This window comes from Rhododendron vialii, chromosome 5a (genome assembly GCF_030253575.1).
Source record: "Rhododendron vialii isolate Sample 1 chromosome 5a, ASM3025357v1".
NCBI lineage: Eukaryota > Viridiplantae > Streptophyta > Magnoliopsida > Ericales > Ericaceae > Rhododendron > Rhododendron vialii.
The window spans coordinates 37,813,951-37,829,230 of record NC_080561.1 but is presented as its reverse complement, the minus strand read 5'-3'; the positions used below and the strand labels follow the sequence as shown (position 1 = coordinate 37,829,230).

Sequence of the window (15,280 nt, the reverse complement as noted above, 5' to 3'; positions counted from 1 at the left end):
TGATGTGAGCCCGTGTTAAACCTGAATTTTGAACCTCCTGTACAGGACAGTATCGGCCAATACATAGGTGAACATCGGCGGTTGTTCAAAATTCTGTTGCGTGATGGCTGATACAATACGCAACAGCTGATATTTCCAACCCTGCTTCTAATGGACTCGTTGAGAAGTTGTGCATGGCAGTTGCTTGCACTGCGGAGCTGCGAAAATGGATTTAGATGTTTACGTTTACCCCCGCATTACGTTTACCATCTCAGACCATGTCTGAGCATGCAAAACACGGCTTCGGTTCGAAGCAAAATGATACCAGAAAGAAAGCTTTACTCGTGAACAGGCGAAATTTGTGATCTTTTGAGCTTTTCCCTCCCTGCTAAGCCACCAACTGAAGTGACATTCTACTTGGGGCAACATTTTCTTTTTGGAATCTTTACATTTCTTGACTGGGTACATAATGAGATCTCAGCTTACTCAATATAGGACAACTCAACTGCTAACTAACCATGGTTAACAGAAAACCACCGTCACTAATTACAGTCATGACTCATGATTGACTAACTAACAGTTGGATTAACTACTGACCTGGAAGTCACTGAAATAGTAACTAACAGCTGGATTAACTATCGACGTGGAAGTCACTGAATCAGTATCCTTTGCAGAAGAGGAGGATGCTCTCCCTGAGAAAATAACCGGACATGTCTAGTTTTGCCATGTGGGTCTCGTTCCAGGCCCATTTTCATAACCGGAGCTGTTCCCGGAGCTGTTCATAGAGCCCCCGTTGGGAAGATTAATTTTGTCAAACATCACGCTTATCAAATATTTTCATAACCAGAGCTGTTCCCGGAGCTGTTCATAGAGCCCCCGTTGGGAAGATTAATCTTGTCAAACATCACGCTTATCAAATATCAATGAATACGATGTCAAAATACATTTTGTTTTGAAAAAATCAGATTGACACACCGAGTTAAAAATTATTTATGGCACTTTTGCCGGTCTATTTTGGGCTTCTGGAATTAGTTACCGGTTCAAGTTTTCATAGATGTGTGGACTTAAACCACATTTATTTGACTTGTGGAATGTGTTGACTGTTTTGCCCTTGTTACTATACTAGGGAAGTGTGGAATTTTAGAGTGAATGTAACGAGAATCTTATTCCAAGATAGATAGATATATATACAGTCCGGATTAGGTCAGGGATCCCGATTCCGGTCCGCACCTCCCCTTTCCCGATAGAATTTTGATGATCCGAGCCACTCAATGTGTTCAGAACGTGATTTTAAAGATACCCAAGAGAAATCGGGAAAAAAAAACACTGGGAAGGGCTTGATTTGAGCAGTTTTTTTATTGAACCGTTCAATAAAAACTGTTCGGATCAAGCCCTTCCCGATCATTTTTTTTGCCGATTTAGCACGATGAATCCTTAAAATCACATTCTGATCACATTGAACGGCTTGGATCATTGAAATTCGATCGGGAAAGGGGAGGTGAGGACGGTTTAATTGGACAGGAAAAGGTGTGGACTTGATCGGGACTGCTAAATAAGCCAAGTGGTTTATTTTTTTGTTCTTATTCAAAAATTTTTCGTATTTGTTAGTTTTTCGTCAATTTTTTGAGGATTATTGCATCGTCATAACGAGAGGAATCTAAAAAATAAAAAATTATAATCAAAATCAAATTTTTTTTGAATAAAGACGAAAAAATTAGCTTATTGACTTATTTTCATCTTTATTCAAAAAAAAATTGATTTCGATCAGAATTTTTTACTTTTTAGATTTCTCTCGTCATAACGATATAATAATCCCCAAAAAATTGATGAAAAACTAACAAATACAAAAAAAAATTGAATAAGGACAAAAAAATAAACCACTTGGCATATATATATATATGCACACACACATATACATATACAGTCATTTTCAAATAATGAGGTCCTTATTTTAGTTAAAATAAGGACCTCTCCATTCCTCCCATTTTCTGTTCGAATTTTGATGATACGAGCCGCTCAATGTGTTTAGAACATGATTTTAAGAGTACTCGCAAGGAATCAACAAAAAAAATGACCGAGAATGGCTTCATCCGAGCAGTTTTTATTTGAACCGTTTGATAAAAAATAAACAAAAACTGCTCGGATGAAGCCTTTCCGGTCATTTTTTTTTTGTTGATTTCTCACGGGTACCCTTAAAATCACGTTCTGAACACATTGAGCGGCTTGGATCATCGAAATTTTATCAGGAAAGGGAGATTCTTATTTTATTAAGTTAAGGTGGTCCTTAGGAGAAGTGGACTATATATATATATATATATATATATATATATATATATATATATATATATATACGAAAATCCTATGTGTACCGACCATTTTTGGACCGAAACCGTACCGACGGCCGCGCGCGGCCGTCTCCGGCCACCGGACGGCCGATCCGAGCCGTCCAAAAATTTTAAAAAAAAAAACCGAGGGGCCCCACGCGGGAATTAACGTCATCCGATGTGTGTAGGGTGCTTGATCTAAACACCCTATTTTTCGTGTATATATGTATACACGAAAAATAGGGTGTTTAGATCAAGCACCCTACACACATCGGATGACGTTAATTCCCGCGTGGGGCCCCTCGGTTTTTTTTTTTAAAATTTTTGGACGGCTCGGATCGGCCGTCCGGTGGCCGGAGACGGCCGCGCGCGGCCGTCGGTACGGTTTCGGTCCAAAAATGGTCGGTACACCTAGCAGTACTCTATATATATATATATATAGGAATTTTCAAGTGATGGATCCCTCATTTTGTTAAAATGAGGGACTTTCATTTCCCGATCAAAATTTGAAAATCCGAACCGTTCAATGTGTGCAGAACGTAATTTTAAGGGTTCCCGCGAGAAATCAGCAAAAAAAATGACCGGGAAGGGCGTCATTCGAGCACTTTTTTTTGAACCGTTCAATGAAAACTGCTCGGATGAAGCCCTTACCGGTCATTTTTTTTGCTGATTTCTCACTGGGACCCTTAAAATCACGTTCTGATCACTTTGAGCGGCTCGGATCATCGAAATTCAATCAGGAAGGGGAGTCCCCCATTTTAATAAAATGAGGGATCCCTCACCGGAACCTAACTCTCTCTCTCTCTATATATATATATAATATATATGTTTTGGATCATTAGTATATCAATATTCTATTAATTTGATTTTTGATGTGATTGAACTTCTCAAGAAGCTATATAAAGAAAAATATTTCAGTTATTAATGCATTGTTGTCTTCTCTTTTCAAAAAGCATTTTTCAAAAAATTCTCCCTAGATCCTCCTTACTTTCAATATTTCTCTTTCCACTTATTACTCCTACTATTTTTCAAAAAACTTTTTAAATACCAAACTAAACACAGCATAAAGTAGATCCGAAAATCATAAAACTGGATGTTTCAGTTATTTCAAAAAAGGCAAAATGATACTCCCTCCGTCTCTCGTTAAGTTTTCAGCTTCGTAATTTTAACTTATTAAAGAGACATCGTCATTATATCTTTCACATCAACTTTTATTTCCACTTTCGCTACTTATCCTTTATGAAGATATCATCATTATATTTTTACTCACTAACTTTTCAAAACGAAATATGCTTTTAGGCGTAAATAGAAAATGCACAAACTTTTACTCACTAACTTTACAAAATAGACACTTTTTATAGACAATCCAAAATAAAATATTGAACTCTAAAAAATGGACGGAAGAGTAAAATATAAGTTAAAGTGTGAAAGTTGATACAATCAAACTCAATCAAAAGTTCGTGTCAAAAAAAAAAAAACTCAATCAAAAGTTTACAATGGTTAATAAATAATCCGGTCACCCAATTGGTCAAAAGTCAGCACATGGGAAGATCGGACGGCGGTGGGGGTAACTTCTGATTTGGTAGTGGGCCATCCGGTACGATCCATGCCATCTTTAAACCCCAACTTGTGTGCACCTCAAAATGGCAGTGCATAAACCAGACCCCTGCTTAGCCAAAGGAAACAACAAATGTTAGTTTCTAACGAATCTTTACGTTCAGTTTGTTTCGGGCAGAAAACGTATTTGATGGAAAATATTTTTTTGAATAATAATGTGTTTTTTGGTGTTTGATTGTTACTTCAAAATCTTTTTCAAATGACTTTTTCTATTGTTTGGTTGACACGGAAAACCACTAATACAAGAAAATGACCAAAATACCCTCTCTCTTTTAAAATCACAGAGCGCTAATAGAACTTTTGCGATCCCAAATCGGAACGACACGTAGCAATGTAGGTGTAGTACTGTAGGCCCGGCTTGATGATCTGAATCATTCATTTCAGAAAACGATTCACGTAATAAATCGAATTTATCGGATATAGTTGAAGAGATCATTCATTTTGGTTTTTTTTTCACTTGCAATGTGTGTAAAGAACATAGTAGATGCTTTTAGAATGCAAACCTGGATTATCTGCAAGAAATCTAACGGCAACCCACCCACCAGATGGAACTCCAACCGTATTCCTCTCCACCGGATCAACCAGATTGAATTTCCCCGGGTCACAATTCGGGTCGAAATTCCCGGACCCTTCACCAACAACAAAGAAATTAAAGCCATGTAAATGGAGAGGGTGGCTCTCCGCGCCAAGTATACTGGTATCCTGCATAACCAACTCCACACTAGCGTTAAACCGCAGCACCACCGCCTTCGTCCCGTTCCCCACCACCGTATTATTCGTCGGCGTGCCCGTGTAGTTAAACGGGAGAGCCGGGTAGGCAGGGAAATCCGTCGAGTAAACGCCGTATGATCGGCCGGAGAAATGGGATTGTAACATGGCCGTTTTTGTTGGGAGGGCAAAAGAGACATTGTTGACGGAAGCCGCGAATTTCGATCCGTTGGGTCCTTGGCACGTCGTGTTGGTCGGGCACGGGGATGACCCGAGCCCGACAGTGAAGAAGAAATGCTTGTCCACTGTTTGGGGGACGTTTGCTGGGAATTTGGAATTGGCCAAACTCCTAAGTTTTCTGGTGAAGTTGGAGACGAACAATGTGGAGTTGAAGAGTGGTAGTGTTGGCTTGTGCAGGGGAAGACTTTTGTTGTGGGGTGAAGGGTAGTTTTGGTATTGGAGTATCGCGGCAACGGTGGAATTGTCGAAAGTGCCCATGCCGGTGAAATACGGGCTGGCTAACATGAGGAAGGTGGCGTTCGGGGAGAAGGGTTTGGTGTTCAGGAGAACGTTTGTGGTTTGGCCCGGGGAGATGACAAGCGTGTCTGTAACGAATGGTTTTACGTAGACGGCATCGGCTTCCACGACTGTGAGGGTGTGATTTGCGATGCTAAAGAAGAGCTCGTCGTTCATTGCGGCGTTGATGAGTCGGAGGAGGTACGTTTTTCCTAGCTTCACCTTTAACTTAAATGTATCTGCATGTATACAGCAGATTTGTTAAATAAATATACGACATAAATACCATAAGGATGTCGTATCATTATTCAAATCACAATAAGCCCGATAGGATTTCAAGTTCTATAAGATTACGTATTAGTCGTATCAAACAAACGAGCTCTAATTAAAGTGATGAATATGCTCATGCATGATTACGTATTAGTTCTATAGGGTGCGTGTGTTGTCCATGAGGGGCAGCATGCACCCCAAGTTCGATGCTTCGGAGCAGACCTTTGGACAACACACACCCCAAGTTTGATGCTTCGGAGCAGACCTTTGGACAACACACACCCCAAGTTCGATGCTTCCGAGCAGACCTGAATCATGTAGGCTATATATTTGGTCATGATTGAGACACCCTAAATACATTTACCTTTTGAAGAACAATTGTACAAGAGCCCTGGGAGCCCATTGATGGTGTAAGCATCCGAAACATTGGGTCCACCTCCTGTTTGAAGAGCCTGGTTAATCACAGCCTCTGGGTCTACATTCCACCATTCTCCTGCAAATCCTCAAAAAAGAACAAAATGTCAAGTAAAAAAAAAAAAAATGCTGCAATGAATAAATGCTATGGGAATATAGTGATCTAGTTACCAAATATTATGGGGACTTCCTTGTAGGGTCTCCCAAACGGATAGGTCTCGTTGCGCCTCGGGAGGATGATAATGGGCCCGTAAATCGTTGATCGTAACCACGAGATGTGGGCGTGCCAGAACAGAGTTCCTCTTTGTCCGGTGATTGTGAAGTTGTACGTGTATGCCTGCCCCGTTTGGATCGGACATTGTGTTATATAAGCAGGTCCATCAGCCCATCCGCTTCTAAGTTGCCGAATCCCATGCCTAAAAGATGAAGATAGGACTTCATCTTAAGTAATTGTATTATGGTTATTGAAAACGTTTGACAAACTAAATAAGCTTAAGCTTATGTTGTGTTTGTTTTCCATACCAATGAATGGTAATGTTGTTTGGGACATGGTTAACCACCTTAACAAGGACTTGATCACCTTCCCTTGCTACTAGCCGCGGCCCCGGAAACTTCCCGTTCACGGTTATAACATTCTTTGTGGTGCACAATCTTGTCACGTTTTGCGCTATTATCTGATGAATATAAAATAAGAATCCTGAAATGTCTCAATAAAATAAATTACTCTTAAGGAGATAAACAAATTAGTAAAGTACATTGAATGTGTGATGCCTAGTTATGCACAATGCAAATTGTGGCATTAGAAATAGAACACAAAGAACAAGAAGAGTGGCCATAGAAGTGGATGAAAACAATTGAGAACCCATCTCTCTCTTCCTCTCTAGGAATCAATATGAAGTGTTAATTTGAGTCTAAATATATAGAGTGGAGATTAGGTAAAGATAAAATTGACAAAATAAATAAAAAGTTAATGTGGAGTTATTTTATAGTTGAGATGTTCACCTTGCATGCTTCTCTTTGGTTTTGGTCAAGTTTAATTTTAGAGTGATAATTAAGTAAAGATAATCCTCTCTCTTCCATTGTCTGATTCTATTTAATAATTACATGAAAGACCTAGCACATATCCGGTCCTTGTTTGATTAATTAGTGATACATACTTAATTAGGGGCAACGTAATTATCACAATGGCCAACTTTGCAACTGAGAAGTTTATTTGATTCAACATGGTATTTTTTGTTCCAGGCCTACAATATTCATGGACAATGGAAATTGGAAGAGAAAATCACAAATACTCATAGCCCGAACTCCATATAATATCAGAACCACAGTTTGATAGCTTGTTCTAAACTAGTTTTTGTTCTATGTTAATGGAGGATTACCCAAAACATGTTTACTTTTATGGGTATGAAACCTTAATTAGAACATGTGTACTAATTGGGTGTTAAAAATACAAGGATTATACATATTGTTAGTGCTTGATTTCTTCTAAACTATACCCGAATTCAAATCTTGATTCTCCCCCCTAACCCCAGCCTTTTACTGCACGGTCCCAATTATAGAAAACCACCTACAAATAAAATACATGTCTCCAGGGTAGCTCATGTGGTAACAGGGATGAGATGTAAATTCAGAAGCTAAAAACAATTGGCAATCTCTTGGAGCCAGGTTGCAAGAGAGAAATCTTTTGTGCCCTAGTCCCTATGTGGATGGCTTGCCTTTGAGCGGACCGGAAAGAGAAAATAGTCGAGAAGCGCGTAAGTTGACCCGAACACTCCTGACCATTGGGGAAAAAAAGAAGAGAAATGTAGCTCATTTGTCTTTGAAATCAAGAAACTTAAAAGCTTTTCCCACCACATGACAATGAGCTCTTGAAAGCAAATCTTTGGGTAGATTATGAGTGCATGTTCTTGAATCTTGGTCAAACTAGTGGTGTTGTTTCCTTGTCACGACACAACCACGGTGTTTTTCATTCACTATCGAATAGCAAGGGGGCAGCAGAGCTTCTGTGAAAATTCTATCTGGCCTAAATTTCGACAAAGCAAGCCACTCGGGATCAGCTTGTAATCAGATTAATGAAGCCCGTTCATACCTATGGATATGCGATCCGAACTTGTCGTTGGAGGTGGATAAGCCACTTTCTTATTCGATATGAGTAGGTATGGGGATAATAATACATACCCGGTTGGAGATGGGAAGGGTATGATTTTGCCGACCCCATGCCTGGAGGCAGAGCTGTGTGGAGGGAGGGTGTGGCGGTAACACCCTTGTTTCAAATAAAACATATTTACACTAGTGGAAGGCGATTAGACCCTTAAGTTATGGTTGGATGACCGAAACATTCAGTAAGAATAGAAATATGATTACTAGGAATTATTTCTTGGAAATATCATACCTGAAGTAATTTCATTCCGGTGTTTGATTTAACTCAGTAATCTTATGCAGAAAACAATTACTGTGAAAATTTATCAAGTCAACATTTTCTTTTTTTAATGATTGAGAGCCGGGAATCTAAGATTAGTTTTACTATGGGATAAGACAACTCAGTCTGGGAATGTAATTCCTAGTTGAATATGTCATTAAGAATCACAATGAAGGGCCTGCATGGAACAAAACTCTAAAAGCAAGATTGGCTTGAAATTTTTCGATTTTGTTTACATTCTACGACCAGAAGCAAGTGGACTCCTATCGAATAGCGCCAACCCCAAATCCAAAGGGAAAATGATTGCTCAGGACGTGTTTTGATAATTAATACCCTCCAAGGACATTTTCATCATTAACAAATATTCTCAGCATGTTCTGGACAGATATTAATTATCAAAACACATCATTGGCTGTCATTTTCCCAAATCCAAATCGTGGCTAACCTCAAGAAATGATCAAGCAAGCATATGCCATGGACAATCTTCCGGTAAGAGAGGGCCCATTTACAGTATAAACTGGATTGATTACCTGGTATGGGTTGTCAAGGAATTGGGCTGCCGGGTGTTCAAATTGGATGGATCCATAGGCCTTATTTGGATTGCTTGGCGTTCAAAGTCTCTTGGGCTACGGATTCAAACACAGACGATTTAAAACACCCTTCTATAGCCGTCCTGCTACGGAAACCAATGATCACGCGGGGCTCACTTTAGCTACACATATTGAATTGACCTAATTTTCGCAATCCCACTTGGATTTTTTTTTTCAAAATTATTGAACGACTCAGATCATCCGTGCGGGATCCGGAGTAGGCCCCCGTAGCCGTCAGTTTCCTGGTTGGTTTCCTTAGCTTTTTCACTTCTATAAGGCTTCGGTTTCTCTCCGGCGACTAGACAAGCCGGTCCAAATCTGAACCATACATTGGTATAATCAATAGTTCAGAATCATTAATTGAAGCAACGGACGAACATAATTTCGGATGGAATAATTGAAGCAACGGACGAACATAATTTCGGCTGTTCCATCCGGTTAAAATTAAGGATGGAAGAGGATCAAATTCCATTCTATAACAAGGTGTTTGGATGGAGGAGATGAAGGGAGATATGTGAGGCTCCCTGATTTGTACTTCGGCTCTCCCTCAAATTCGGTGTTTGGTTCACTTTTTTGGAAGGGAGAGAGATAAACACTGTAATGGCTTCATCTCCGCCAGGAGGTGGATTTGTAAATGGGAACTCAAACCCCAGCATTGGCAAATTCGGAGGGTTTTGAGACTGTTTTACCCCTCCAAATTCCCCTTTGGTTTATCCTTTCTCATCCAAATAAGTCATTTAACACTTTATCCCATCATATCCACCTTCCAAATCCCCTTTCTCAAAAAATCATCCAAACACCTCATTATAAATCCACCATTCTTAAGAGGTGGGGTCACACTTCTTTACATATCACCTCTCATTACACATCTACCTTCAAATACACCCTCATTCTATATCCACCTAAAACAAATCCTCCATCCAAACAGACCGTAAACGTGCAGCCGCCTCCGTGTATCACCTTTTTTTGGTACAAGGTGTGTATAGCCTGATGCGTATGGGGTGATGTGTTAAAAGTGGATATGGTTAGTGCTAACCACATCAAACCGGTACTTAAATATGGTGCCCAACTGTAGTCATCATAAAAAAAAATATATATATATATATATATATATATCCTTCAGAAATCTATCTATACAGTCACGTTCTTTTCTTTTATTTTGTTTTTTTGAAACAAAATTTCACATAAAGTCATTCAGGCCATAAAGATTGGGAGATGATGCCAAGCGGGAGTGCTTGGCAGCAGTATCGAGCAGCCGATCCAGCCGTTCATCTCGAAAATCGACAGCTCATATCTTGACCGAACAATGAACGAATGCCACTTGGTGGGGGATGCTTGGTAGCATTCCCGGATCTCTCCATATATTGGTTTCCACTTACAAGGAAAAATGGTTCAAACTTTCTCTTGATACTGTTTTCACATTTAATATTAAATCGTGGATCTATAGGGGATAAATGCCATTAAACCTCAATAACTTCTTTTTTCTCACGTTGAGTGAAAAAAAAAATAAAAAAAATTCTTCTGCGCTCCCGTATTATGTACGGGAACCGCGCTTGTTACTTGTATGGGTGGGAGTAGATATTTTGATTTGTGTTTATGTTTCAAATCTTTTCTTGGGCCGCTCTTTTGGAGAAAAATAGAGAAACATGAAACACCTAAATAAACTATGTTTCAAACTGTTTGCTTTTGGTCGTTTTTGGATAACAGTAGGATTTGTAAAGGGAGGGGAAAAAATATAGTACAAGAAGATTGGTCTTTCTTTTTCTTTTGATAAGTTTCGGTAACTTTCGGGATAGTGTACACGCACAACGCATCTTAACTGATCTCTTCGTGATCAATTAATGCTTAAGTTGCTTTCTTCTAACTTTTAGATTCGAAACCTCCTGAAGCGCATCAATTCTTGCTAAGATCATTTTCAAAAGAAGATAGCAAAACTAAAACTAAACTATGTTCGAAGAATCATGTCAGCAAAATGCACCCAAAATAAATAAAGTCCAATAAGAAATAAAAAAACCATAAAATTCGATTAGTCCCTCGGACTGCACTTGCCGTAAGTGACTCTTCAACTTGTCACATGTATCAAAATTTGCCACCAGCCTTGGAGATGCTCTTATGGGGTCAATTCATATGGGACATTGTCCCAACTTTGAATAGCCCGTGCAAATAGATTCCACAAAAACCCATGATACTTATACAACAATAGACCTAAGGGGCTTCAAGCGAATTCTTTGGGTACAAAAAAAAATGCACTTAAAAGTTGGAATTGTTTGAATATAATTTAATTTTTCTTTGTTATTGTGGTACATTAGACCATTCGTGCCTAGCCAATGCAAAAAAATTCTACTTAAACTTGTTAATAACTGGATAGAATAGGTAGACAAAACAAAATAAATCTAGCTCAATAAATTTTTAACCAAATAAGAATTATGCATTAAAAATTTTATGTACGATTGTCACCTTTTGAACCAAAATTCTGGAACCAACACTGGACACAACCTAAAGCTGTGTGTTTTTTTTTTATGGATATGATTTATTTATTTATTCGTTTTCCTCTTTTGATATGATTCGAAAAGGCCAAATGTGAGTCTGGATGATATTGATTGGGCGGCTCCATATCAAATATGAAAGAATGGAGCAGAATTGATTTCAACCATCTTTAACTATGCCTGATTGTGATTTGTAATGGTTTTATCAAGTGAGTATGAGAAAGCAACTAAAGAACTTCTCTCAGAAGTAGTCACAAGTTCGAATCCTACGAAGGTCAAACATTCCAAACCTGTAGTCTATTGGAAATTTATCTGGTCGTTAACTTTAAAGCCATTCATGCTGGTCCGGATATCCGGTTATTATTAAAAGAAAAAAAGTACGACTGATTGTTTGTGGCATGTCCATTTATGGTGTTTGGACTTTAGTTGCTGTCCTGCCTAATCAGATTTGCATTATGGCGCAACCAAAAAACCAAAGGTATGCCCTCACCCCTCTTGTTCCTTGTGGATGTCGTTAGCCTTGCAAACATCCTCTCTCTCTCTCTCTCTCTCTCTCTCTCTCTCTCCTCGTCAACCTTACAATTTGAAAGGAGTTGAATGCTCTGTATTTAGCTCTACCCTCCTGTCACCAAGTCCACTAACTGGCTCTAATGCTTCCACAACAGATTTCTGGTCCACCAGCTAGTCAAATGGAAAACTTATCGAGTGGTCCGGGAAGCAATAATCTCGGTCTTTTACAGCAATACATTTGTACGGTTTTATTAGCGCGTGCTTTGTTTTTTTATAACTTAGGTATTCGGGATAGAATACACGCCTCGATTAATCTTGCAGACCAATCACATCGTCCATCAGCTGGGGCCCAATTAGTTCGCTTTGCAATGCACTCTATATTGCTACGTATGGCTCGAGAATCATTGATGTAGGACCGACCGCTGACTAATTTTCCTTGTATGGAACCCAGGCCCATAGATCTAAAACCATTGGAGCTAATGGTATCTTGTGTTGTGGAAACCAATTTCGATTTTGGATGTGCAATGAAGCGAAAAAGGGGCACGGAGGATTGTCGACTTCAAAATGGAATGTGGTTGCAATTTTATATTTATTTATTTTTTTTCAAAAGGACATTAACAAGGCTATTGGTCTGTATTTTGTGATGCAAATTAAGGAAAAATCTCTCAAGTAAAGATGAATTGTGGTGGTAAGATGCGGACTTTTGATTACGGCTGAGTGGATCACGATTTTGAAACCGAGATTAAAAGTCTATGATCACACCGAAAAACCGTGATCTTATCTATTTTTGTAGCAGTGACCAAATGTTGGTTAGGGCTTAGGATAGGACTCCATTAATTAGCTGCAACAAACTATTGGGTTTTTGAAGAAGAAGAAGAAGAAAAGGAGGAGGAGGGCACTAAAATGGGTATTTTTGATATTATAATAAGCAAGCTAAATGTTGCCTTCGTGGTTGCCCATGAAAAAAGGAGAATTATAAATGGCATCCAACTTGGAAAGCAGAGGATAAAATGTGTCATCCAAGACCATAAACAATTCAACAACAACAATTTGTGGGGTGTTGTTAATTCTTGCAAATTTGAAGGTTCTCATTTGTGCCTTCTTTGGAGCTACAAACTAATCCATTACTATATAGAAGATTTGAGGTGTTGACATGGCATGCACGACGACAACAGAGACGGATTGAGGATATTTGAACAAAGGCGTTCAGAAATTCGATCAGAACTGTCTGTGTCAAGATGAAAGGCCACAATCTTTGATGATCAAACGGCTTCAAAATTACGAACGTTTGTATCCTTAGACATTTTTCGCTATATGTTTTATAATATTGATGATAGATACTCTAGAGATTTCGCAAGTCAATCAATCAAGCTACCCACTTTTGCCATGTAGTTGCTCTGGCCTCCACGACAACTAATGTCTCCCATTTAAGTGTTGTAGTGCGGATTAGAGTCATAAAGTACATCCTTTCAGTATTGATTAAAGGAAAAAAAGTACATGCTTTCAACTGAGGGCATAGTCAGAGGGAGAGGAAGAGACAATTGAACCCTATCAACTTTCAAATTTTCCACATATAGCTACAGATAATCAAGTAAAGATAAACATTATTTTGCACCAACGATCGTGAGTCGTCTCAATCAAATGAAAGATCAAAGAGAAATGCATGCGACGATACGCATCCATGTTGGGATGCTTACGGCATGCATCCCTTGAATCAGTTTGCATTCATAACATTGTGCATAAAGTGTCATGCATGATATAATCTTCTATGCAAATATTCTGAATTATTAGGCGAATGTGAGGAATTTCTATTCAAAATGCTATGAAGTCAATTTGATTCAAGGGAGTACGTACATACCCGATGCATTCAAATAGCGGTGTGTATTGTAGTACTTTCCAAATGATCAAATAATTAGCGGTGGTTTGTTCCTGAAGATATCGTAAGCCATGATTCGAGCCCATTGATCCAGCTCTGCCCTTGATTGGAAGACAAAACTTTCTTTCTAGTAAGGGAGAGTCTCTTATGATGTTTTTTTTTCTTTCCTCATCTTCTCTTTTTTCTTGTGTGGGGTGCAGAGGGTCTTGATTAGCAAGATCATTATTGGAACACTTTGTCGGTTGCGGCGCTGGCCCCTGAACTGTGCTTCCACTGCTGCAACAATGGAAAGTGGGAATATCTTTAAGTCAACAAATCTCTCTCAAAGTGAGTAATTATTGCCAAGTTTGAACCATTAATTTGCATATTCCCTCACTCCACTTCATTAGTGAATACACAAATTTATATATACAAAGCCCAAAAAGACAACCACAAACCCCAAGTCTCAACATATAAGGTACAAGATTTGCAAATTGTCAAAGACTACACCTCTTTGGGATCCAGGGATGCTGCTTGGCAGCTTCCTGTCGATCGGGTGCAGAGCGGCCGATCCGAGTGCCGTTCATCTCAGCACGGATGGCTCAGATCGAATGCGATTCATTCCACCTCCTTGGCTTTCCTCCCACAAGCCAAGTCCTTTTATTCCCGTGTACTTTCACTCGCATGATCATCTGAGAATTTTTAAATGTAGGAATCTTTAAAAAGTAATCACCGGGCTAGGAGTACACCCAAATTTAGGTGCAGATCAAACACCTAACCCCTTGTCCACTACTAAAAGAGATTTGAGTGATATCAAACATCTTGTCTAGGTTTTTAGTTTCCACATTTTCCCTCTCTAACATCAATGTAGTGTATGGAAGAAGGAATAATATTAGTGTTGGGTCCTAGGCTGAAAAAAAATTATAGGTATACATAAGTGTCATTAGTTGCGTATACCAAACGGGGTCGGGCCATAAATTAGGGGTTCTAGGTGGCGGCCTGGTGGACTTATGTCCCAGGCTTGGACTAGTCGAGTACTATGGCCAATTCGTTGCGTTGAGTAGAGAATAGAGAAAATACTGATCATTGTGGTACTATAAATGGTCTTTTATGCTACTTTTGGGTTTTGTATTCCATTCATCTTTGGCAAATATTTGTTTATTTTAACCTTTTTTTATTCATCTTCATCCCTTGCCGTGAAGGAAACCATTACTTTGGATCACTTGATTTTTTTATACTAAATATGACATGCAAAACTAGACTAACAACTTTTCTAACATAAATGAAGGGAAACTATTCATAAGGTACGTACTACGGGCATAAAAGATAGCGTATATTATTGCGGCACTAGTGAATGTTGGTGCTAAAAGGCGCATCGGAATGTATCATAGTCTCAACTTAAATAAATTGTCCGCATTAACGATATATATTATATAACACTTGAAAAGTCTAAACAAAATTAATTGGTAACGAATGAAAAACGGTGTGACGCTGTTTTACTGAAAAGTGATGCATTAAAATATCTGGTTTCAAATGAATTAGAATCCATAATACTAGTAACAGCTTTGCCAACTGACAAGTTTTTATTCGTA

The 15,280-nt window shown here is 38.9% G+C and overlaps 2 protein-coding genes across 3 annotated transcripts; both read right to left on the bottom strand.

The window, feature by feature from the left end:
* Nucleotides 1–3,699: 3,699 nt before the first annotated feature.
* LOC131326415 (laccase-17-like) lies at nt 3,700–6,783 on the bottom strand. The gene is made up of 6 exons (XM_058359200.1): nt 6,584–6,783; nt 6,351–6,502; nt 6,000–6,244; nt 5,779–5,907; nt 4,424–5,383; nt 3,700–3,969 (listed from the first exon to the last, which is right to left on the bottom strand). Exons 1-6 carry the CDS (start codon nt 6,692–6,694, stop codon nt 3,839–3,841), a joined length of 1,728 nt encoding a protein of 575 aa, XP_058215183.1. The 5' UTR covers nt 6,695–6,783; the 3' UTR covers nt 3,700–3,838.
* A 5,954-nt stretch (nt 6,784–12,737) lies between these two features.
* Nucleotides 12,738–14,608, bottom strand: LOC131326414 (uncharacterized). 2 transcript variants are annotated; one of them, XM_058359199.1, is made up of 3 exons: nt 14,199–14,608; nt 13,692–13,985; nt 12,738–13,061 (listed from the first exon to the last, which is right to left on the bottom strand). In XM_058359199.1, exons 1-3 carry the CDS (start codon nt 14,273–14,275, stop codon nt 13,052–13,054), a joined length of 381 nt encoding a protein of 126 aa, XP_058215182.1. In that variant the 5' UTR covers nt 14,276–14,608; the 3' UTR covers nt 12,738–13,051. The 2 variants fall into 2 exon arrangements, with proteins under 2 accessions (XP_058215182.1, XP_058215181.1); XM_058359198.1 differs by lacking the exon at nt 12,738–13,061 and having other exon boundaries at nt 13,080–13,985; nt 14,199–14,604.
* Between the last annotated feature and the right edge of the window lie 672 nt (nt 14,609–15,280).

Bases quoted from the DNA above. Each gene is read 5' to 3' on its own strand.
- LOC131326415 (XM_058359200.1), bottom strand. From the start codon at position 6,694: ATGGGTTCTCAATTGTTTTCATCCACTTCTATGGCCACTCTTCTTGTT. The intron at 6,245-6,350 runs GTATGGAAAACA...TTCATCTTTTAG, and splicing joins AACAACATTACCATTCATTG to GCATGGGATTCGGCAACTTA. The intron at 5,384-5,778 runs GTAAATGTATTT...GTATACATGCAG, and splicing joins GTACAATTGTTCTTCAAAAG to ATACATTTAAGTTAAAGGTG.
- LOC131326414 (XM_058359198.1), bottom strand. From the start codon at position 14,275: ATGAACGGCACTCGGATCGGCCGCTCTGCACCCGATCGACAGGAAGCT. The intron at 13,986-14,198 runs GTGTAGTCTTTG...CCATTGTTGCAG, and splicing joins CATCCCTGGATCCCAAAGAG to CAGTGGAAGCACAGTTCAGG.